Source organism: Plutella xylostella, chromosome 29 (assembly GCF_932276165.1).
Source record: "Plutella xylostella chromosome 29, ilPluXylo3.1, whole genome shotgun sequence".
NCBI lineage: Eukaryota > Metazoa > Arthropoda > Insecta > Lepidoptera > Plutellidae > Plutella > Plutella xylostella.
The window spans coordinates 2,740,189-2,763,853 of record NC_064009.1 but is presented as its reverse complement, the minus strand read 5'-3'; the positions used below and the strand labels follow the sequence as shown (position 1 = coordinate 2,763,853).

Here is a 23,665-nt window from a genome sequence, read left to right as displayed (position 1 = left end):
ATTCTTTCCTTTCATCTTTCATTTCATTCAATATTTGGTCTGTGATCCCGGCTACGCGGCGTTGTTGTTGTTGTATTTTATTTATACATTTCTCAGTTTTCTGAGCATTCTCCCATCTAAAATCGTGTTTACTACTATTTGATACAATGGAAATGGAGCCTAAGCAACCACCCGAAGCGTGGCCAGAAGATGAAATGTATGATTGGGAGCCTTCAGATGATGTAGGCTTTGATGGGCCAATGCCCAATATGTCTGGCCCAAGAGGCCCAGGCGCCCCGGGAGGCCGAGGCGGCCCTGGCGGCCCCGACAACTTCAGGTAACTACCAACCTCTGATACCTAATCCTTGGCATCAATTGCTAAACCAAACCTAACAGTGTCTTCATTTGCTTTTAGAAACCGTCGCTACAGAGAAGCTTACGGCAACTACAGTGGTGGCTACGAGCAAGGAGGATTCAGGCGGCCGATGTTCAAGCCCTATGACTACTCGGGACCTCCTTTCGCTATGGGACCTCGTGGTCCTGGTCCCCGCTTCCCCATGGGCCGAGGGTATGGCCCGCAAGGCCCACGCGGCCCGATGGGGCCAGTACGCCCTATGGGACCGGCTGGTCCAATGGGGCCAATACGCCCTATGGGACCGGCAGGCCCAATGGGACCAGTTGGACCCCCCAGGTTGCCGATGAGGTCCTTGCAAGACCGTGTTGTCAAGTTTCTAATGCGTGAGTAAATTCGTATTAATTGAGTAAATGTTATGTCTAGGTCTAGCCAATCAGGATGTATACCTATCAAATATAGTAGAGTTGTTTGTATAATTCTTTGGTACAGTCAGATAGACTTTTTATATGGCCAGAACTGAGACTAGTTCTGGCCATATAAAAAGTACAGTATATGTATACATCACTCAGGGAGGCTTCTTTCCAGCACCTCCTTATGTCATAATCCATCATACTAATCAATATGTATGTAATTTTCCCAGGTTGTGGCATGACGAAGGAGAATGTGAAGAACCTGCCGCGCGGGCTGGTGCAGCTCATCAGCCCGCAGCACTGCGGCGTCTGCGGCATGGAGTTTGAGTCCTTCAGCGTCTGTAAGAATACGGGACTATTTTATTTTCCTTTCACAAGTTTCATTACACTCACAAGCAATGAAAATGGTCCAATGTTATGTGGAACATCAATGGATGGTGGAACTTTTTCATTGCATGTGGGTGTATTTAAAAGCATTTTGTAATTTATTAAGTGATTATAAACACTTACTTTATACTATCAGAGATTAGCTTTGTCATTCCGTGTGGTACATTAACAAGCTTTATATCAAAGTAAAACAAAATAAATGAAGGATTTATAATGAGACCCTGAACCTGAACTCCTCCTGCAGATAACTTGCACCTGAATGGATAAAAGGTGTGGTTTTTAGTAAAAAACTGGAATGATCTGAATAGAATCTCAATATACCTAATTTATAAAGGCGATTTGAATAACATCTTTTTTATATGTGTACTTAATTCACAAGCTCATTTATTATGTACACAATTAAGGAAAACAAAGTTTTAGTTTTCTTCTAATCTGTCTGTTGCATTCTTTTTGCCCTTATCTTACCTCACTGAGGCAATAAATTGTATCTATTTATGTTATATGTATTAATGAAAAAACTTGTTCGATTTCAGCTCGCATACATTATGGATCCAAAAACCATTTGAAAGCCCAAAAGAAATGGATTGCCCAATGCAATGGTGAAACCCGTATGGGGAATTCGGGCAAAGAGGTAATAAGACACTTTGACAATGTAACGCTTCATTAGATACTTTGATGGCAATTTAGGGTCCACATAATTTTACAGCTTATCACACATATATGTGACATGATTCACATGATGTTGATTTAGTTACACCATACTGGCAAAATCCTTTGAAATCATCAGATGTTGCAGAAATTTACAGGACGCTAAAGGTTAAAATCGATTTGAGGGTTAATTAAATACTTAAGGGTTAGTCAGTAGACTTTGTACAATAACATATTATCTTACCTCTTTTATGATGCTTTGTAATAAATAAATATATTATAAATATATTATTAATTAAATTAATTATTAGCACCTGTATAGTTGACAACGGGAAGCAAGCCAAAGAATTAAAAAAAACAGTACAAAATAAAACGCCAGAAACACCATCTTCTTGTGCCTCCATATTTTTACTCTCATGTTGTCAACATAAATACAGGTGGGAACATTATGTGGACACAGCCATCAAGGTAGGAGCTTACATTGTATCAAAATGTCTGGCTTCGCGTTGTGAAGACGCAAAGCTTTTTCTTTACTACTGAGAGTTTCCACCGGACGCTTCCTTCTGGTGGAAAGCTATCTCTCTACTAATTGGCTTTAACTATTCTAGATCAAAATTGGCTCTTGGGAAACGTAATTTTGTATAAACAACTTAAGTGGTACAGGAAAGATTTGAAAATATATTAAACTTAGTATATATTCCTATCTTAGATAACACATTTCGTATTCATATTATCACAAATTGCATTGTTGTATTACATGTTATTTATTCAGGTATGAATCGGAGATGGTCTTTAGTGGGGTTAGAGGTTGTGTGCATGTATGTAGGTATGTATATTCCTCAATAACTATTGGAGTACACACCAGATATCGATACTGTGTATATCTGAAACTAGCTATTAAAAGCCCGTAAACCAATAAGCGTGAAGCAATGACATTGCGCCATTTACATCTAGCAATCAGCTTCAGACATGCACACTTTTCTGGCGTGCACTCTACACCGTATGTGACGGTATTTAATTCATTCAAGAATTAATGAAGGCAAAGCGGGTACACTCAGGGCCACATACATGGAGACAGTAAACTAAAGGTGTCTTACTTTCTAGCTGCCGCTAAAGTCTCGAGACCTGTACTGCGAGTTGTGTGACGTCCACATCACGTCCAAACAGCACGCTGAATCTCATTACGCTGGGAAAAATCATCGAGCGTGAGTTTGCTTTTCAATCATTCAAATTGAATGAAAATTCAATTTCATTAATTAATGCTTTATTCCATACGACGACGGGGTGGCGTAGCGGTTAGTGACCTTGAATGCTCTGCTGAAGGTCCTGGTTTCCATACCCGGCCGGTGCAGATATTTGTAGAAGGGTAAATTGTATGCGCTATGTACATAATTATTTGTGTCAGTCGGAGAGGTACAGCCTGAGTCCATCCACCATTTTACTATTGTTTCTTTATCTAAAGTTCTATGAATTATATTAAGAATCTAGGTGTCCGTTCACTTGCGTAAATGTAATTGTGATTATTTCAGGATCGTGGAGGGGCGCAAGCAACCGAAGAACCCATACCTGCTTCAAGAAGGAATGGAGGGGAGAGTGTGAGTAGTCCTTATATTTATGACTAACTATAGACTAGCAAAGTTTCTATGGAGACCATTTTTTTTCACTAATTTCAAAAGTCGTTTAGAATTACTTCCTGAGAGTCTTGTGTCACCCCTTTTTAGATTTTTCACCAAATAACTTTTGCAACACCCTTCATTTAACACCTTACTGATGTCGATTCTAAAAGCACAAATTCTTAAATAATGTCAAAACCTAAAATTCTTTGTTAAAAAATAGAGGCGATTTTTTGGCGTGCTCACTTAGGTAATCTCTTTTTTCGCTGACAGTTTGGCAGCTCTAAATTAGAACTTGTGCCTTCATAATCGACATCACTGTCAGTAGTACCCACAAAGCTAATAACCACTAAACCCCCAGGGAGCAGCTAATCCGTCGTGAGAAGCGCAACCTGAAGGCGGACGGCTCTGAAGAGGGGGACGCGAAGGAGCTCAAAGAGCCGCCGCCGCCCAAGATCGGCAACCCGGACCTCTACTGCAATATATGCAAGGTATGTGCAGAAAGCTGTTTCTTCCAGCCAATCGAACGTTTTTTGGCAATAAGGGTGTCTTCGTATGCGAATAATTTAAGTCTGTTTGTAAACCTGTTGTGTAATTTAGTAATTTGTCTATTTTGTGTACAATAAAGAGTAAATAAATATGTATGTATATGCCACCCCAGCGCAAATCCGACCTACTTTTATTTTATGGTCCACAGACGGGGGGTGATACGTGAAAAATACTGAAAAAACATATAGAGATTAATTTACCGATAAAAAAAATATTCATCAACTATATCAAACTGTATGCGATGGGGTGGCATAAATATCTATTTTTGATGACTATTACAGTTTTTTTTTTAATTTACGGAACCGTCTATAAAATCGTTGAGTGTTTTATTTTCACATTTTATAAGTAACAACTTTTATTTTTTTCAGACGTCAATGACGAACATGGAACAGATGATGATGCATCTGAACGGCAAGAGGCATCTCTTCAAGGAGAAGAACCACATCCTGAGGGTCATGAAGGGAGAACCTGGTCAGTACACAACTCCCTTGGTAATGTTTTAAACACAGGCTACTGTTTGATACGGTTGTCGGTTTTTCGGTATACTGGCACTACAGCTTGCAGAATTTATTTTACATCTAGTATCTTTACATCCCAACGAATATAGGTGGATATTATTTTTTTTATATAATTAATGCCATTCGAGTTTGGTTCTATAACGAATAAAATTCAGTAATGTTCATAAAAAAATATGCGTTAGCTTACTGAAAGGAAACGTGTAAGTAAATAAAAACAATATTATTTTCAGATCCGGCCCCGGCTCCAGCGACTGAACCTGGGGCTGGTGACGCCATGGCGATCGGCGAATCTCCAGCAGGTGGAGAGCAAGGTAATTAATTAACTACTATTAGTCAAGAGGTAACTTTACTTATCAGGGTTGACCATCTGGGTCCCTTATTAGATTGACTAACACTCAGCCGCTAAAATTAGATGTGCGTTTGAATTATATCAGGTACGTCAGTCGGGAATGGTCCTTTAGTGCACCTCGACTTAGTTAGAACTCAAAATTAATTATAATTTTGAACGCTTCGTTGAAACTACAATCTAATAATAACTTCATAATTTCATAGACAAAGATGCGAACGGAGACAAAGAACAAGCGATGGAAGAGCAACAAGACGCGAGTGGAGACCACGACGCCAGCACCATCGACGAGTGGCAGAACGGGGGCGGTGAACAGTGGTGAGTGTACTACATTTTAGTAGAAGGGTTGTAGGAGCTTTTAAAAATAGTAGGAATGAGGGTTAAATTTGAATGTGTACTAAGAATATACTTCAGCAGTAAAAGAGTGTTAATTACCATACATAATTACAAATAACCTTTGTTCAAGATCACAGAAAAACTATTTTCTGTGAATAGTGAACTAAGACGGCCGAATGGCGTAGTGGTTAGTGACCCTGACTACTGAGCCGATGGTCCCGGGTTCGATTCCCGGCTGGGGCAGATATTTGTTTAAACACAGATATTTGTTCTCAGGTCTTGGATATGCCCGTAAAATGGCAATAGGCCCGCCCCCTATTACATTGGGACTAACATAACACTGGCGAAAAGTGGGTGCAGCAATGCACCTCTGTCTACCTCGCAAGGGAGTACATTAGTACAAGGCGTGAGTGCGTGTGAGTGAACTAAGAATTGTCGACATCGATTTAGTCGTATTTAACTCGATATTTGTCTATAATGTTGAAATTTATGTGTACATAAAAAAATACTTATTAAATGATAACATAAATAACACCTGAGAACAATAAATATAGTTGGTCTGAGCATAACACTAACATAAAATAAACATATAGGTATATGTAGGTATAACAGCCATAAATTACATAATTTTCGTATAATTTCAGGTAAACATATCGACAATCTACGGTCTCGCCTAATATACTTTTACAAAATCGCAATAATTGTAGCTTATTATCATCCTAAATGATATCGTAATAATGATTGGTTGTTAAGAGCTTGTGATTGTGACTTTAAATTTACTTAATTAATAAATAATACTATACAAATATTTTAATTGTTTAATTTAAACACATAGTGAATATAATAAGTTGAAACCTACTTAAAAAGTTAAAATTAATAAAATATACCTTATAATCCCATAAATACAATTTATTTTACAACAAACTCAACTTTATCGCCGTCTCTTTCTGCCGTAGTCACAGTTTCCACCAATGAGACGCTGACCATTTGACAACTACATAAAGTGTTACATCCAGTGCAATCTGCCGAGCCAATATCACCCGTGTTGCCATTGCCGTTTGGTTTAGTTTCCCTTACTGGCGGTATGCAGCAGAATTCCGTGTCGAGGCCCATTTTCTCTCCGTCCTCTAGGGTTTGTGGTAGATGTTGGTTCAAAGTCTCTGGTAGTAGTAAGCTGGCTATGCCACCGGCTACTAATAAAGCTCCCATTATGATCAGAGGTAGAACCATTATGTCGGATCCCTGTAACAAATGTGAAAATTGATTCAATGAATTTGGAAAGTTTATGCTTTCTGGTTAGGGTAGATGTTGTTTCTTGTAAACCAATTAACAAATTGACAAAAAAACAGAAATTCTTCCAATGCTAAAAATCATAATCCGCACATTTCACATTCGTCCTCATATGCGACACCTTCGAACTTACCAAGTACCTAGTTGACAAGCGGTATCGGGTCAAGCCAAAATATTTTCCAGCACATTTCACATTCGTCCCCAAACTCCCTATCACCACTTACCAAGTAGTCAACAAGCGTAAGCGGTATGACTATCAGGTGCAGCCAAAATATTTGCCGGCACATTTCACACACGTCCTCCCATGCCACATTAACTTACCAAATAGTTGACAAGCGGTATGAATATCGGGCCCAACATCCCGAGTACAGAGCTCAAGCTCATGCCGAGGCCGCGCACCACCGTGGGGTATAATTCCGAGGCCATGAGGGGAAGCACCACAAATGACGATGATATGCCCATCTTGCCAATGCAGTACAGAGCTAGGGTCACGTAGGTTTCTGCGGGATAGATTTGGGTTGGGTGTGAAACGTGAGTTATGATTTTGCATCGCAATCATAACTTTAGTAGGCGTTTGATCATTAAATTTTCTACTGTGCATTTTAATTATTAGGTACCTATAAAATACCGTTTTATTGAAATCGTAATTTACTTAAAATTTTAATACCGTGTGCTTTTGTGTAGTCCGTTAGCTCTTCAGCAGGTACAGTTAGGTTTAGCTGCTTTATTTTGATTATAGTGCATTTGGAATAAACTTTTAAACACCGCATCTTTTAAATGATAAGTACTTTAACATTTTTGGGGGCGTATGTAGCTAGAATCTATTTTACTAGCTAGACTACGCACATACTCGTATATATGTATCTCAAAAAATGTGTAGTGAAACTCACCATGCTGCACCAGAAAGGTGGTCAAACAAGCGACGCCGCCGACCACCATGCTCATGCACAGCGTCCACCGCCGACCCAGCCGCTCCATGGCTGGCCACAGGAACAAATACGTGGGCAATTCCACTAAACCTGCCAGGAAAAAGTTCAAGAACTCGTCCCCTCCCAACACAGGAGCATAATACGACAGCCCGACGTACACACTGGTGTTAGTGAACCAGATGAAAGTGATTATGATGGTCTTCTTGCGAAGGTTTGGGGTCCGGAATAGGTCTAAGATGCCGTATTTACGAGTCTTCTCTTTCTCTAACTCGTGCTTGGCTTTGTCCGATTCGTATTTGCGACGGAGGTGCACCATGTAGTTTGCTGGCAGGGATTTTCCATTTATCCTGAGATAAGTAAAATTATATTAATGGCATTTTAATTAGGAACGATTGCAATCTCATCCCTATAGGTTACATGCATAGATTAATTCATCAGACACTGTGATACAAATCTCTTACCTAGCCATATTCTTCAAAATCGCTTCAGCCTTTTCAAACTGCCCTCTTGCCAGCAGCCATCTGGGGCTTTCAGGCATCGGCCAGAGGTACAGGAAGAAGCATACGAAAGGCAGAGTGGTAGTCAGAGCCAGGTTCCTCCAGTCCCGGATGAGGTAGACCACTCCGGACAACATGATTAGACCCAAAGAGTATGCGATGTTGGATAGGATCGTGCACAGGGTGCGGTGGCGAGGTCCAACGAGTTCTATTGCTGAAAGTTGTACAAAATTTTGTTAGCTAAAGTCTACGCGATTCTAAAAGTTCAAAGCTAAACCAAAGAGGGTTAGGAAGCTATGGAATTAAAATAATACATACCCAACACATAAGGGGTAGCCATAATAGCAGGGACTGTGAACCCGACTCCTATCCTAAAGATCAGCCAGACCACATAATTCTGGGCGAAAGCTGTGGCCACTCCGAAAACACACTCAATGAGTAAATAGATGAAGAAGGCTGGTTTCCTTCCGAGGGTGTCCTGGACGTAGCCGAAGATGTAGTTCCCCACGATGCCCCCGACAGCCAGGAGGACCAGCCCGAGCGTGGCGTAGAAGTCTTTGTCGCAGACTAGGTCCCACTGGAGAGACAGAAATGTTCAATCAAGTAATTTGCTTTTTCAGCGATACAATAATGGATGGATAATTATTTGGAGCTAAATAGTTTTGGTGTATGGAACGAGTTTACAAATTGAAAGAAGATTAGAAATACCCTGATGAAGTTCATACCCTGGATATACTCCCAATAACTTACTCTTTCTTTTAGCAGGGACTCACACGATAAGCATTAGATTTGATAATAATTCTAAGTCTCATGTTGTTCATCTATCGCATCGGGAGGACGACAACGGTATAAACAGGTTTTAGAGTAACTATGTCAGATCTGACAATGCTGCTTAAGTATTGTTGATTGCTAATGTTCGGTGGTGGCAGTTTTGTCCACATTCTTATTCCAGCATCTTCTAGTGGGTCAGAAGATGGCAGACCTTTAAGCCGCAGACCAATAAACAGCCCCTCCTCAGTAACAACAGCCCCTTTACCTCAGTAACAACAGCCCCCTCACCTCAGCAACAACAGCCCCCTCACCTCAGCAACAACAGCTCCCTCACCTCAGTAACGACAGTCTCCCGGTACACTGTCCGGTCGTGCAGCCACCCGTGCCGGCACGGCCCCGCGGCCCCGCGCGCGCCCCGCGCCAGCGCCGCCTCCACGCCGCCGCCGCGCAGCAGCGCGCTGTAGTTGAGCTGGTACATGCTGCATTGGGAGTATTGGAGCTCTTCGCCGCGGAGCTCGAGGGGAATGCTAAAGGGGAAAAAGGTGATTTAGATTCTGGATAAACGGGGGTTGGGTGAAGAAGACCGGGATCTTTGGTGGTTGGATGAAAGCGGAGTTGTTGTATAGAACTTTCACTATTTCTTCTTTATAAAATAACGCAAAGCAAGATCCAAAGTCGGACTTCTTCTTCTTATTCTTCTAGTGCCATCTCCTAGCGAAGGTTAGCAATCATCCAGTCGATTTCCAAAGTCGGACGCCAGACCCAAATGTGAACATTGAGTTCCAAAGAAGTAGCAAGCCTTATAATACCCACCTCAAGTTCTTAACAAGCTCTTGATCAGCAGCTCCCTCCAGCTCGGGCACGCGACACCAGTGCTTGGTCTCTCCGGCCATGAAGAGCTGCGAGTAAGCATGGAATCCACACGGGATCACCGCCGGCAGCAGGATGAAGTAGATCACCAGCTTCTGGTAGCGGCCGAACGTGCCGACGTCTTCTAGGATTGCGTCGAAGTCCATTGTTGTTTCTGGGATTTAAAGGGAGATTAGGTGTTGGTTGGTTGGTTTTATGGTTTTCTGAAGGTATTCGATTAGAAAATATTAATAAAATGGACAGTGTAGGTACTTGATATATTTACCTATCTAGGGATAACTTTAATTTATCGACCGGTGTACGTACCTACAACGGAGGAATAATTTAAAATCTTGTTATGCTTTTATGGCGCGGTCAACCTACAATTTGATCCTTGAATTCACCATAACTAACTTAAGCACTCTGCTCTATAAATAGGAATAGGAAATCAAGCACTAACCGTAACTCCCAGATTCAGGTCATGTAAACAAATCCACAGCAGCTCAAAACAGCAGTTATTGTGCGCCCGCGCAGCACATCGCGTCTGCTAGATGAGTGCGCTTACCTGGACACACGGGACCCTAAATGCTGTCCACTTTTGATACAGTATGCTCTCTTTAGTTACACAAACAATGGAACTCGGTTTGAAGCTGAAATTGGAACTATTTTCACTGTAGGTCTGAACTTTAGGACGCAAGATTTGCAGTTATGGAATAGGCCATTTTAAAACATGTGGGTTTTCTCGCAGTTACGCGCGGTTGTAGAGCTGAACCGTTACGGTTGAGTAGGTTTATCTGGAAGACATTGATCTACGATATACGTAGACATACATTAAGGTAGACACCTACCGCATTAAACATGTTTTCAAAGGTCTTTTAGTGGAAGATAAACGACGATTCTCCGATGGTGGTTCGACTAAGTAATCACATCCAACATTGAACATGTTTTCAAAGGTCTGATAGTGGAAGGTAAATTATGATTATCTGGTAATGGTGGCAGAGCCTAGGACATATCGAGACCATAACTTTGTATCTTTTGCCAAGGTATGCAGATGGTAGATTTATTCGACTTGTAAAACACAATCGTCCTGTACGCGAATGGGAAGCGGGCATGCAATTATCTCATTGGGCCAGTCATTCAATTCGATTAGCGGCATAATTGACGTGGCGAAAGGACAGCCCTCTGATTGATTCTCTACCAAGGTCGGGATTTGATGACGGGATTACGAAATTGACAAACCACAATAATAATATGTGGTAGGTAGGTAGATATGGCTTTGGAAGGCCTGTCACCAATTTATAAACTTGGTTTTAAAATTACAATCAGATAGGAGTGGATAACTCACTACACTCCTTATTCACTGTCAGAATGCTTAACTACTTGATTAGCAGGTGTTGTTTTATGATATTTCAGCAGGTAGGTTGGATTGATGTTAGTGCCGGAAGTCCTGAAGTCTTGTCCGAAGTTACTTATCTATCTAACCCTCTTATTGTAACCCTCTTCTAATGTTTTTGAGGAGTTGAAGTAGGTATACTTGACTGGCCTTTCCTATATTTAGCTGCGGAAGTTTCTGATTGTTAGATTGTAATTTATTTTAGACCTATTGTACGTGGTGAAGTAGGGAGATCACAATAAGAGAACATGTGAATAAATAATTTAAATCACAAAACAGAATCCCTCAGTTTTATTGCGTGGCTACTCTTGCTACTGTGGTGTTGGTACCTTTATCGTCTATTTATAAACATTGCTTCCATTCCTATACAACAATTTTTACAGTTGATGGCACATCTTCCTATACCACTCCGGGTCAGTCTTCTGTTCAGGTCGGCCGCCGCGGTGGCGGTAGTGGAACTCTGACACGCCTCGCCCCGGCACGCCATCTACCGTGAACTTGCAGAAGCGCTCCACCATGCGAGCCTCCCATTCCGAGGAGACGAAGTGGATGGACTGGTATTCTACTTGCACCTGGGAATGGAAGGATTCGTTACAGCTTAGACATTTGTGAAGAGGATGAGCATGGTCTTGTCCACATCAGCTAAGGCTATTGAAAAAATGAAATGGATATAGGTACTTAAGTAAAATTGTACTAACTAGATATAAGTAAAAATTGTAATAGATATAAGCAAAAAGTTGGAAGATGCTCGAGGAGTTTCTTTCGCCATTTCTTTCCTCCTCAATGACGGGGCCTTTGTGAAATGGTGCTAGGTGACTATCGACAAATAATTGTAAAATTTTACGTCGATTAAACCATTTGACTTTGACTTTGAGGACTTAGGGGGGGGGGGTTACTCCTGATATATCATCATAATGAGCATAACTTAAAGTGCACGTAGTGTGCTCCGCGAGGCCTATAATATCACAAAGGGGAAGTGGATGATTAAGGTTCGAGCACACTATGTCGGGCCGCATCGTAATCGTGTTTTATATGAAAATCCGACCAGCTGTACGAAAGTTCATATTAAATGTATTGGAGCGATTTTAGACACAATGTGCCCGAACCTTTATTGTCTGATGATGTCACCATGCCTACCTGTGCAGTATACACGTGGTCGCCAGCCTGGAAGCGGAAGGCGTAGTCGCGCGGCGCCTCGCCCCCCTCCCCGTGCTGGTACAGCTGCAGGTCCACCCACTTGATGGGCAGGACCGTGCCGTTGGGCAGGGCTACTTCACCCGCCTCGAAGCTGGATGGGGTTGAATAAGGGAGGGTTACTGCCGTATTCCATATAACATTACCTTGCGAAAGGTGGCTGGTTATGATTGGATGCGGAACGCTATAGAATACATGCAGTGGCGTGCTTTGGAAGAGGGCTAAATCCATCAGTGGACTGCTATAGGCTGATGATAATGATGAACCAACATTAAAAACCCCCGACATTCAACACTAAAAGTAGCATAACTTTTGAACAGGTACTTAAGTCGATTTCGATTAAATATGGCTAAGAACTAAGAACACTCGGGGTAACATTGCCTTATGACCCAAATAAAACAAATCGAAGATCGGTTTAGCCGTTTGGGCGCTACGCTACCACTACCACAGACGTGTAAATTGATACACAGACACGTCGTTTAAACGTATAACACCCCACTTTTTCGTCGAAACAGTTTGTTCTCTGCTCTTAACTTCCCTCTAGTAACTAGTCTAGATTTTCCAATCGGGATATCAGGGTGATTATAAGGAGGGCCCTATACACTACTCCTGGCTAGCTGGCTCAAAGGTAGTTTTATTATCAGCACTATATTCAACTCCTGCGCAGGTTGCTCAACAAGATCCTCAATATTTCAGTAGCACATTATAGTGAAAGTTCTTACACAGAGGCGGTGCAGGGCTGGCTGATGACGCCCACACTGACGCTGGAGCCGTCGTCGAGGAACATGTGGTGGAACGCGTAGCGGTGCATCAGCGACCAGTCGCGCTTGTCGCCTGCGAACAGACGTTGTGAGGTGAATGTTAGTGTTCCTGCTTTATGATGTCTTTATTATCTGAGGCAAGCACATGCACATGCACATGCAGCAACATTAATCATGCCGTTGCGTGTGAAAGCCAATAATTGCCCAGCCAACAGCCAATGTAGACGGACCGTCATGAAAATTCACGAGACCAAAATTATCAAGATGATTTTGAAGTCAATTTCGAGTGAGCTATATTATGCTGTATACTCATAAAAAACCCTCCCTCATTGGAAGGAGACCCGTGCCAGTAGGAGGGTTGTGCTGGATGAGTGATGGATATGCTATATATTCACATTAGGAATATTTTACAACAATAGCTTACCAAAGCTGTGATCCCTGAAGGAGCGCAGTTTGAACTGGAAAGCCTCCTCACCCAGCTTGAACTTGCAGTTCAGAGTGCCAAACTGTTCGTAGTGCGACTGGTGAGCTCTGTAACAAACACATTATTAGACATAACTTTTACCATTTATCAGCCAGTTATCAATCAAAAATGTTATGTAGGGGAAGGTCTATTGACCATCTTAAGGTACATGCAAGACCAGGATAAGTACCCGGTGAACCACGTCACGCGATACAAAGGGGGATGCAGGAGAAGTTAGTCTTGTATTAATACAGGGAAAGGTCTATTGACAATCTACACGCAACACCGGGATAAATATGTGGCGAACCATGTCAGACGATGCAATGAGAGAATTGGCAGAAGTTTATACTATACTAACGTCTTCAGCCCCTCAAAGTATTCCCGGCTCCACTTCTCCCGGGCGATGGATCGTATGACGGCGGGCGCGTGCAGCTCGGTGTCGAAGTCGAAGTGCCGAGTCGTGGCCGTCCACTCGCCCTGGAAGTCTACCTCGACAGTCTTTGAGGGGTCGTTCTGATACCTGCAGATGGAGAAAGGGTTAGTTGGATTAGTCTATGCGTTTGAGGGGCATAAAGGTAATGGAGGGATGGTTAGTTTAGTGGTTAGGAGATGGACGAAGAGGATAGGTGGCGATGATGTTCGCTGGTTATTTTTAAGTTATTTTCCTCGCTTAACTGCGCTTTATTACTGCCGTTGCCGTGCCGTTTGTATTCTTGCCATATCTGCGTTGTCAAAGCGATAGTAATTTTGTTATTCTCGAAAAACTGGTTCACCTTTAAATTTTACTATGACCCTAGAGGTAGATTGTCGATGCCAATCTACTGTCAACTTAGAAAAGCTGAATTGGCAGGAATACGGCCTCTATCACTGGGGAACCCTAACATACCACATAGGTCCCTTGTACTGCAGGGTCCACTTCTTCATGGGCTCAACCGGCGTCATCTTGAGACCCTCAGCACCGAACTCTCCCACTACTGCTCCGAACAACACCGTGTCAGGAATCTTCTTGCTGCATAGAAGGCCTTTACCTGGTAACTGGAGGTTATTGGAGTTTTAATGGTAGTATTTTTTAGCGATGAACAAAACTACTAAGTTAGTCATGAAGTCTCGGAATGTTTAATTTTTTTTTAAACCTTGGAACATCATCATCATCAGGCTCATCAACAGATATGCTGCTATCCACTGCTGTATTATGGAGATAGGTGTCTTGCAAGGAGCGACTTGCAAGGTAGTAGATCACACACATCTACATAAAAATGAATAGATGATCGTTAGTCGGCTTGTAACTAAAGAACGGTTAAACCGATTTGGCTAATTTTGGTCTTGAACTATTCGTGGAAGGGCAGGTTTAAAAGATAAGAAGGGTAGGGTAGACTAGCAGGGCCAGTTAATTCTACTATGTAATATTATAAATGCGAAAATTTGTGAGTATGTGTGTATGGTTGTTACTTCTTCACGTCAAAACGGCTGAACCGATTTTAACGAAATTTGGTTTAGAGTTAGCTGAGACCCTGGATTAACACATAGGCTATCACGGAATTTCCACGGGGAAACTGTTTAAGGCTAAGTGAAGCTCGCGGGGCCAGCTAGTTTATGATAATCATGACACTTACGCCGATGTAGAAGAGTCCATTGCACATGCCCATGGGGCGGCGCTCGCAGCCCGCGATCACGTAGATGCCCTTGTCCTCCTCACCTTTGCCCGCAGATATGAAGAATATCGCATCGAAAGCCTGGCCAGGAGGTAAGAGGTTAGAAATATGACGTGTCTTATTTATAGGTAGGTACAGTCAGCTGCATAAGTATGTACATGTACCTAGCTATACACTTTTGGACCTTGTCAAATTCACAAACTGCCCGTTCAGTAATCCTAACATTGACGGTTTGTTAACTAGGTAATTTGACAAAGTACAAAAGTATATAGCTAGTTACATAAATGTAGCTGACTGTCCATACATAGTTGGCTCAGTGAAGTATATTGAAGAAGGTAGGTAGGTGATAAAGGTTAGGCACTAGCGTACCTAACTATGTAGGTATGTCATGGCATGATGAGATAATGAACCCTAAGATTAGTATCTAATGCAGAGGTTAATAACAAGTGTTTATCGAATTAAGCTTTACTACGTGCCAGCTCTACCTACCTACCTACTTAGTTCGGTTAATCAAATAAACTAACTGCTATAGTTAATAAAAAAAAATTGTAGTGCACCTTATTTTCTTCTTTCTGTGAAGTAATAAAAAAATATACAATATTTTTATCAGAATTTCAGTTTGGCCTATATTATGTTAGATACAACCGTCAACCGAAATCCCTGGATAACTTGGATTTAGTAGGTATCCTTTTCTTAGCATCGTCCGTTACAGACACTAGATAGCGACACAGATTACACGACTAGCGTTTATAATCGTAGTGAAAGGCCATTGTAGTGATTAGCCAGCCAGATTATTTATCCGTCCCTGACTGCCCCAGGGTGCCCTGGATCTGGATTACCTTGCTAGACTCGGACAGCGACTGCGCCCGGTCCAAGTGCTCGGGTGCCGCTCCCACCGCCAGCCCCGGACCGGCCGCCCGCTCGCCCTCCTTCCTCTTCTTGTTGTACTGAAATATTTACACAACAGTATCAGTAAACTGGTTTTAGAATGAATTTACAGGAGAAAAGGAATTACTTAGAAGAAATGGTATCGACATAAAGAGTTTTATAGACGTAAATAAAAATAACGTTTTAGCACAGATCCGTTTTGATAATGTTTGATTCGGAGGCATGCGAGTGTATGTACTGTATAGGTACTGAAGTTACTTTATGGTAGATACTATCCGGGAATCTGCCACTGGCCTATACTGAAGCTCAGATCTTCTTGTAGCCTACCATGACCACCAGTTCACTAGATATTGACCTGGATATGGCTCTATCATGCATAAATTTTCAGGCGCTAAATAAAATATGAAAAACTTACCTTGTTATAAAAGTACAAACACGCGAACACTGCATACTTCAGGTAATACCATTTCCCGGGCACTGAATATACTCCAAATATCGGTTTGGGATCCTTTTTAAAACTGTAAATTATTAAAATAACCACAAAACCGATGATACCGGTGATAAACACAGACATCTTGTTGGAAAATACTGTTCAATTAAATGCTAATAAAGTTTTAATGATAATAATATTTTAATTCAAATATCCACAGGTGTCGTTCACCTGATAACGTGTTACCGACTGAGTATTGATAAACGTAGGTAGATAATGGTGCACTTGCCCAATGTATTACAATGTTAATGAACGATGATGTTTTGTGGTTCAGTAGTGTTTCTACAAAAATGTACTTTCAGTGAAAGCCTTAGACAAGTAATATCTGTGGGTAAAGCCCTATAATAATATAATATGGCAATATCCTCAAAAATTATGATATAAGTAGGTATTACTGCGAATCACAATGCCTCAATTTCGCTTTGGGGATTACAGTCGTGAACATATCATGTATGTATGTATGGTACCTAGTCATCTAATGAACCAATAATTAGGTAAACATTAATTAATAGGACGTGACTAATGAACTCTATAAGTGACTAACACCTAGAGAACCCAATAAATTAAACCGGATTAAAAGATTGACACTATCATAATCAAGTTCAACAGATAGACATACAGTATACCTAGTAACTATGAGTAATTAAATATTACAGAATATGGAGCTAACTGTAATAACTGGGCTTTGTTGCTCTTGCCCTGGACCAAGATCAAAATGTTTACAACATGTACCTTTAGATACATTTGAAATCAGGGCAAAAGAACATAAGTAATGCAATAAGTACAATCTGTTGTTGTGATATGCGAGTGCATTACCAGCCAGTAGATGGGAATACTAAGATAACAAACTAAAAATCTTTTAAGTAAACTTTAAAAGTTTTTATTTTATAGTCTTTACTTACAATAAAGTAGTTACGTATAGGTCGATTTTTCTAAAACGATAGTGAGTCGTATCGTCAACCATGGATAACATTTCACCCTAAAGCGCAGGCCACACCACCAGTTAGCTCAACTAGCTGTCTAAGCTAGCGAGGGTAGTCGGAACCGATCGATGTGGACCAAAGTACTTATGTAAAGGGGTGAAACGATGTTTTTTTTCTAGCTTCGCAAGCTAGCTGGTGGTGTGACTAGCGATTTTAACAGACTTTTCAGCTACATCACAACGCATAAACCCTGACATAGTCTATGAGGAGTGCAGTGGTGTCCTCAAACCAGCTGCTCTGCCACTGTTCCCGGGCGTTCCAAAAGTTGAGCATGGCTTTAGTGGCCTTGTTCTTCCAAGGCTTCTCAGGAGTGTCAGGGAAGTCGTTCACTCCTCCCACGCGGAGACCAAGGGATATGTAGAACTGGAAAGAGATGTTGGATTGTAGAAGTTTACGAGTTATCGGGCTGATCTGGCTCCCTTTTCGTGACTTTCTGACCGTCACTGATGGTGGACTACTGGCAAAGATGTGTTACTGAGGACTGAACGTTATCAATGCTTTACATCTCTGAAGATATCGGCATACTTTTACTTAATGGTTCATTTAGATTTTAGACTATTTAGATGATGGAAAGAGGGTAGCGTAAATCATTAGGTAACATTTAAAACCATGAACAAGAAAATTCCATTGGACACAGTGAAAAGTATTTATCATCCTACAAGAGCGTGAAAAGTAACGAATTTCGTATAGCTTTGCCTACTCATCTCACATGGTGGTATATAGTTGATACATCAATCGGGTACCTAGCCTTATTTCGTGCACCTTTCCATGCGTGTTTCTACTCACCATAACATCAAAGGGCGCCATGCTGGTGCCCTTCAGCCACTGCGGGGCCGCCACCACGCCGCTCACCGCCGGGTCCTGGCTGAAGCCGTCGCCGGGCCGGATGTCGCCGTACTGCTCGCCGTCTACTAGCATTGTGATGCCACCTGGAACATAGGGTGGTGGATGGTGGTGATGATTACGACATAATATATGTAAAAGGTGTAAAAAGTTGTCGTAAGTTGAAAATTCCAAAAGTCGTAGGACAATATTTGTTTAGAATGATCCCCTGGGACACCCGCTTTTGGCTTACCGTATTACTTCTGAAACATTCTGTAAGTAAACAGTCAGGGCTAATAATCCTCTCACCAAGATGACAGACCCTATTATAGCTATAGTTTTCTTAAGTACGCTAAGAAAAATATTAATAATTTAATAATTAATTTAATTATTTTAACATTGTATTAGATTGTAAGACCTTCTTTCAATGTATATTTTAAAACTGTAATAATATGTATGCTGTTGGTGCAAGGGCGTACCCAGGATTTCAGCTAGGGAGGGGCAACTCATACCTGTTTCATTTTAATTTTATCTTCTAGCCCTTTCGAACCTGAGTGATACGAATGTACGGTTGATTTTGTATTTTTTTTTTAGCGTTACACTTATTTCGCCCCTTTGAACCGAAACGCATCGTTTGTCCATATTGTTTTTAATGCCTAAAAAAATTGTGGTTGATATTTGAAGTCAGTTTGCCGGTGACGGGCGACGAAAGTGCCGGCGTACATTGATCCTGACACCGGGCAAGTTAAGAAATTAATGTTATTTTGCAGTTGAAGTTATTTATCTTTACATATTTTTTTTGCTACAATATTATACCTATTACATTCTTATTTGTTGTAAGCATAGTAATGTTTGCAAAACACAATGATTCTATGATAATATTTGTTCGACAAAACAGCTACGCACAAATGTGCAGTTCAGATTCAAAACGTACAACGGCACAAAATTGCATTAGGTAGTATTTTATCATAATAATTGTACTTCTTGTACCATGAACCAACAGCCAGGGTCCCAAACACGTGAAAGGCGTTCATAGGGCCGAATTATTAAAAAATAATTCTAAGTATATTAAATGTGACACCAACAGCCATATATATTCGCTGCTTAGATTATACAAGTAAACGTAGCAGTAAGGGGGCAACATGTCATGAGATACTATGGATGGAGAGGTATTCTACAGCTCTCAGGATAATCGAGTTATTGGTCAAGATCCCTATAGATATACAGCGTGTTGCAAAAAGGGTATACTAAGCCGAAAGGGGGTGACCCAGGGGGCCATCCTGAACAACTTTTGTTCTACGAGTTTTGAAAATTCACGAAAACAGCAAAAAATTACATTTACTTGAATAACTTTGAAAATAGCCTCCCTTTGATGGTATTTTATGTATTTAATAAAAAGTATTTGAAATAAGCTAAAAAATTATACCAAAACCGTATCTGTACGTCGAGGCAGTCAAGAATTATTGAAGTTCAAAACACACCTAACGGGGCTCATGTAAGTTGATTTCATTTACAATCAGAACTCTTTCACTCAATGTATTGCTACCCGAACTGCGGCGCTCCGTTAGGGCCAGGCCACAACACTGCGTTGCGACGGCGCCGGCGCATCGCAAAAATCTGCGACAGTAATCAAGCATTTAGTATGGGAAAACTACCAAAACAGTCGCAGATTTTTGCTATGCGACATCGCAACGCGGTGTTGTGGCCTCGCCCTTAGGCGTGTTTTTGAACTTTCAATATTTTTCATAAAAATACCATCAAATGGGGGCTATTTTCAAAGTTATTCAAGTAAATGTAAATTTTTGCTGTTTTTTTTTGTGAAAACAACTAGATTAGTTGCTTGTAACTTATTTTATGTAACTTTTTAGCAATTTTGCATATTTTTATTGGATAGAGATGACTTTTTGCGGGTAAAATAATTTTATTTCATCGTGAGGCGTTTAAATCTCTACATATGATTTTTTTATGAAAAATTTCAAATGGCTGCTATTTCTAGAATATTGAGATTTGACCCCGGGGTGTTTTCTCGATGAAATCACTCGTAGAATACACCCTTAGTTTTACGGGTTCGAAAAACAACAAATTGTTTTTTTTTAACATAGGTATGATAGAAAAAAAACTCAGGTTCGAGAGGGCTAGGGGGGGGCAGCTGCCCCCCCCTGCCCCTACCTGGGTACGCCCATGTGTTGGTGTATCTTTAATAAATAAATAAACATGAAAAGCTGCTTACTTGGTGCCCAAATCATGGTGTAGTTATGGAAGGCTTTATTCCAATGGTCGTAGCCAACTTTCTCGCTTAACTTGGCACTTCTTTGGGGTTCCTTGTCACACAGTATGGGGCCTCCTTTGAGGGTCTTCGAGTAAGCAGTGTTTCCTCTGACTGAGGCTATGCTAAGCAGACCTGATGCGTAATTTCGCACTCCGTAGAGGTTTTCTTTCGGCTCCAGCAGAATATCTGCAGACAAAATAGACGTTATGAGTTATAGCAGTAAGTATACTTATATTATTAACCTAGACTCTTTCGTAACGTTCTGATCAACGGCCACCATACCTAAAAACGTCTAAGGCTCATACCTACTGGCTATGTATAATAATTATAGGCTTCTCTGTCCATGGTTTTCTTCACCCAACTAGGTAGGTAGGTACTTTATTTCCCAAAATGATTTAGCGTCTACTATCATTAAATAACCAACTCATTGGATATTAGGGTGTGGGTTTTGACTTGTCAATAAGGATAGTCTCCTATACAAAGGTATGTTTTGTAAATTAAAAAAAAATACCTGGAATCAACCAATCCCCGCGCGGCATTCTGGCGCTAACCTCAATCCTTCCATACTTGAAGCTGAACTTGTTCTTGGTAGTAACCTTGGCTGTAATTATTGGGGGAATGATCTGGGCACCGATGGATTCTCGGCTGCATTGAGTTGTGCCTACGTTGCCAGTACACCTGAAATAAATAATAAATGATTGTTTGAAATGTAAAATCAAGATAGCATGAGAGCAGAGAAGAGCAGTCGTAGGTATGTAGCCTAATGAGGCTATCTACCCCAGAGGACAAGGGTAGACTGTGTGGAATGGGTCGATTCACTTTCCTACTTGAATTTGCTGCAAAATAGTCCTTAAAATTAAGGTGAAATAGGTGCTGGGGCTGGGGGGTCACACTATATGACGAAAGACGAAATTTCGGAGCGCTGCTGCGCGAGCCTCGACTGTACATATATATATATCTCGTTGTTCTAAACGTGCCTATTGCAAGACAGCTTTCGTTCGTTTGTTTTTCTTCAGTACAGAGTAACCCCCTGTTACTGACCTGGCAGACAAGTCCAGTTTGGCCAGGAACTCCTCCCCGTACTTGGACTCGAGCGTGATGGGCTTGATGGACAGCCGGCCGTCCCTCACGCGCAGGTTCCTGTCGTTCAGGTAGATGTTGAAAGGGTAATCCTGGTGAAGAGAGAAACAAAAGGGTGTTTACAATGTGCAAAAGCAGAGGTGTTATTTTATTTGTTTGACGCAATATATGTATATCTATGAGTGTGTATACGTCTATTTGTTGCAGCGTAATGTGTTTGATCTTTCAATGCCTCAATTTGAAGCTCTTATAAATTTGCTATTACCATAACCAAAGTTCGGCAAAACCGTAGCGAGCAATATTGAGATAATTTCGCTAACATTTGACCGAGATATGGATATAAAAAATGACGGGGGCACAAATCACGTTATCCGTTTTGGTACTAGCTGCTGCATATCTACTTGCATATCATAAAGATGTCCCAAATTTACACTGAAGACCCCCTTACCGGTTCATCCGGCATCAAAATTTCCGGCGTCCAAATCTTCCCCTTCTCCAGAGCCCCGTTGAAGTTGTCTTCAAAGAGCAGCTGTCCCTTGCAGATGTACCCTGGCACTGATGCCGTGCTGACCGAGATGTCACACGGCATGGGGACATTTGGCACCCGGCTTGGTTGGGCTGGAGGTCTGGTCGGCGCTGAGACGGGTTGTCCGTTCGCTGGGTCAACCGGGTTGCCTTCGACGTCGACGAATCCTGAAGCGAAATGTGGTTTGTGAGTAGAGTTGACAGACTGGGTTTAACGAACAAGTATTTGGCCGTTGTAACTAATTTAAAAATAAAATTCTTGGGATTTCCCGTTGCCGTTTTTAGAAGGATAATACCAATTTGAGAACCGCGTCTAACCGTTGAATGGTAAGAGTAAAATATATATTAATTTAATGTATGTATGGTTACAAGATGATACACATTATGTAACGTCAATTATTCCATAACCATACCTTCAACAGTCCACACCCCGTCATCCTGTCTGTACCCCAGTCCGTTCTTGATAACAAACGTCCAGAAGTACACTTTATCCCCTATCTTGAGCCTGGCCTGTTTGTCGCTGAAGACCCAGCGGTTGTTCTTGGGTCTGGTGATGTCTCTGGACCAGTGGCCCGCCTCCAGGCCCTCCATCTCCTCGTTCAACTTGCCGTGGAAGGCGAATAGCGAGAAGCCATCGTCTGTAATACGAGTATCATGAATATAATATTATACATTATGTATAAACGATTACTTATGGTCTTGGCACGGCACTTCGGCTCATGTGGAGAGGAGCATTGATGCACCCACTTTTCGGCAGCATGTTAATTTGTTAGTCCATAATTATTATTAGGTATTTTTGAATTTTTTGAATCACAGTATAGGGCGAGCCTATTTTTTTTTACACATACACACAACCGCCAACTACTATATTACGCATATTTTTATACATACGAATACGAGTATAATAATTAATGTGTTATGTGTGAGTTTATTAAAATGGGTAAGTCGTGCAAGTACAAGCACATACTTGCGATATAGGAAAAATACGTACAAAATCAATGCTTGAACATTAATATCAGGGATCAATTATTTGATAAAAACTTGCATCTACCTATTCTCCATGGCTATCCTTTAGTCCGAAGTCATTAATGACCAAAAGAAAAAAATCAATCAAGTAGACCTTAGTATCTGAATAACAAGTTTGAGATCCAAACTCGTTTCGCGCGCTGTTTCAAAAGCTAGACTACAAGTTGATAAAAAATATGCTCAAAAAACTTACCGGGTATTGACACTCGCAAGCCAGCTGGATAAATAGCTTCCAATTTAGCCGGAGGCACTTCATAGCACCACGCACAACAAACAATTAACAACAAATGTATCGTCCTAAGCAGCATTGTGCTTGATTATTTGCCTTATTCACCGGTAATTAAGTTTATATTCGGTTACAGGATGCGCTGCATGTTGTTGATGTCTGATCGAGAGGAAGATAACTCTTGAACTGAGGTGGTATTGGTCGACCTCCGTAGTTCGTAGGTATTTTTTCCGGTTTCTGCTAAATAATATAAGTGTGATTGTTTGCTACAACATGTTATTTAGTCATATATTTAGGTACTCATCAATATAATTAGCTGGTTAGCGTTCACTTCTGGACAAAGCCCTCTGCCATGGAGATCCACAACACTCTCAAGTTTCCTAATCAGGTTTCTAGGTACCGTCTGTTTGTCTCCT

General features: G+C 41.3%; 4 protein-coding genes across 4 annotated transcripts; 1 reads left to right on the top strand and 3 right to left on the bottom strand.

The window, feature by feature from the left end:
* Window positions 1-26: 26 nt before the first annotated feature.
* On the top strand, window positions 27-5,949 carry LOC105388221. The gene is made up of 11 exons (XM_048631860.1): window positions 27-316; window positions 395-717; window positions 975-1,085; window positions 1,665-1,762; window positions 2,884-2,984; window positions 3,309-3,374; window positions 3,754-3,883; window positions 4,310-4,412; window positions 4,690-4,770; window positions 5,012-5,123; window positions 5,786-5,949. The coding sequence occupies exons 1-11, from the start codon at window positions 147-149 to the stop codon at window positions 5,787-5,789; spliced, it is 1,299 nt and encodes a 432-aa protein (XP_048487817.1). The 5' UTR covers window positions 27-146; the 3' UTR covers window positions 5,790-5,949.
* Window positions 5,950-6,001: 52 nt separating this feature from the next.
* Window positions 6,002-10,037, bottom strand: LOC105388238 (beta-alanine transporter). The gene is made up of 8 exons (XM_038116277.2): window positions 9,938-10,037; window positions 9,442-9,652; window positions 8,963-9,155; window positions 8,176-8,434; window positions 7,822-8,071; window positions 7,322-7,707; window positions 6,753-6,931; window positions 6,002-6,383 (listed from the first exon to the last, which is right to left on the bottom strand). The coding sequence occupies exons 2-8, from the start codon at window positions 9,642-9,644 to the stop codon at window positions 6,051-6,053; spliced, it is 1,803 nt and encodes a 600-aa protein (XP_037972205.2). The 5' UTR covers window positions 9,645-9,652; window positions 9,938-10,037; the 3' UTR covers window positions 6,002-6,050.
* Window positions 10,038-11,222: 1,185 nt separating this feature from the next.
* On the bottom strand, window positions 11,223-16,515 carry LOC105397354. Its single transcript, XM_048631747.1, has 9 exons — window positions 16,244-16,515; window positions 15,780-15,887; window positions 14,902-15,021; window positions 14,175-14,323; window positions 13,647-13,808; window positions 13,250-13,356; window positions 12,787-12,898; window positions 12,008-12,158; window positions 11,223-11,442 (listed from the first exon to the last, which is right to left on the bottom strand). Exons 1-9 carry the CDS (start codon window positions 16,400-16,402, stop codon window positions 11,248-11,250), a joined length of 1,263 nt encoding a protein of 420 aa, XP_048487704.1. The 5' UTR covers window positions 16,403-16,515; the 3' UTR covers window positions 11,223-11,247.
* Window positions 16,516-17,191: 676 nt separating this feature from the next.
* LOC105397356 (beta-1,3-glucan-binding protein) lies at window positions 17,192-23,450 on the bottom strand. Its single transcript, XM_038116544.2, has 8 exons — window positions 23,217-23,450; window positions 22,411-22,635; window positions 21,921-22,165; window positions 21,434-21,564; window positions 20,904-21,070; window positions 20,354-20,578; window positions 18,088-18,230; window positions 17,192-17,664 (listed from the first exon to the last, which is right to left on the bottom strand). Exons 1-8 carry the CDS (start codon window positions 23,329-23,331, stop codon window positions 17,476-17,478), a joined length of 1,440 nt encoding a protein of 479 aa, XP_037972472.2. The 5' UTR covers window positions 23,332-23,450; the 3' UTR covers window positions 17,192-17,475.
* Window positions 23,451-23,665: the final 215 nt, after the last annotated feature.

Excerpts from the sequence above, each read along its gene's own strand:
- LOC105397354 (XM_048631747.1), bottom strand. The coding sequence starts at position 16,402 with ATGTCTGTGTTTATCACCGGTATCATCGGTTTTGTGGTTATTTTAATA. Across the intron at positions 14,324-14,901 it reads ATGGACTCTTCTACATCGGC|TTACCAGGTAAAGGCCTTCT; the intron begins GTAAGTGTCATG and ends AATAACCTCCAG. Across the intron at positions 13,809-14,174 it reads CAGTACAAGGGACCTATGTG|GTATCAGAACGACCCCTCAA; the intron begins GTATGTTAGGGT and ends CTCCATCTGCAG.
- LOC105388221 (XM_048631860.1), top strand. The coding sequence starts at position 147 with ATGGAAATGGAGCCTAAGCAACCACCCGAAGCGTGGCCAGAAGATGAA. Across the intron at positions 2,985-3,308 it reads GCTGGGAAAAATCATCGAGC|GATCGTGGAGGGGCGCAAGC; the intron begins GTGAGTTTGCTT and ends TGATTATTTCAG. Across the intron at positions 3,375-3,753 it reads GAAGGAATGGAGGGGAGAGT|GGAGCAGCTAATCCGTCGTG; the intron begins GTGAGTAGTCCT and ends CTAAACCCCCAG.
- LOC105397356 (XM_038116544.2), bottom strand. The coding sequence starts at position 23,331 with ATGCTGCTTAGGACGATACATTTGTTGTTAATTGTTTGTTGTGCGTGG. Across the intron at positions 20,579-20,903 it reads CGGGGATTGGTTGATTCCAG|ATATTCTGCTGGAGCCGAAA; the intron begins GTATTTTTTTTT and ends TTTTGTCTGCAG. Across the intron at positions 18,231-20,353 it reads CACCATGATTTGGGCACCAA|GTGGCATCACAATGCTAGTA; the intron begins GTAAGCAGCTTT and ends CCTATGTTCCAG.
- LOC105388238 (XM_038116277.2), bottom strand. The coding sequence starts at position 9,644 with ATGGACTTCGACGCAATCCTAGAAGACGTCGGCACGTTCGGCCGCTAC. Across the intron at positions 6,932-7,321 it reads CACCTTTCTGGTGCAGCATG|AAACCTACGTGACCCTAGCT; the intron begins GTGAGTTTCACT and ends TCTATCCCGCAG. Across the intron at positions 6,384-6,752 it reads TACCGCTTGTCAACTATTTG|GGATCCGACATAATGGTTCT; the intron begins GTAAGTTAATGT and ends CATTTGTTACAG.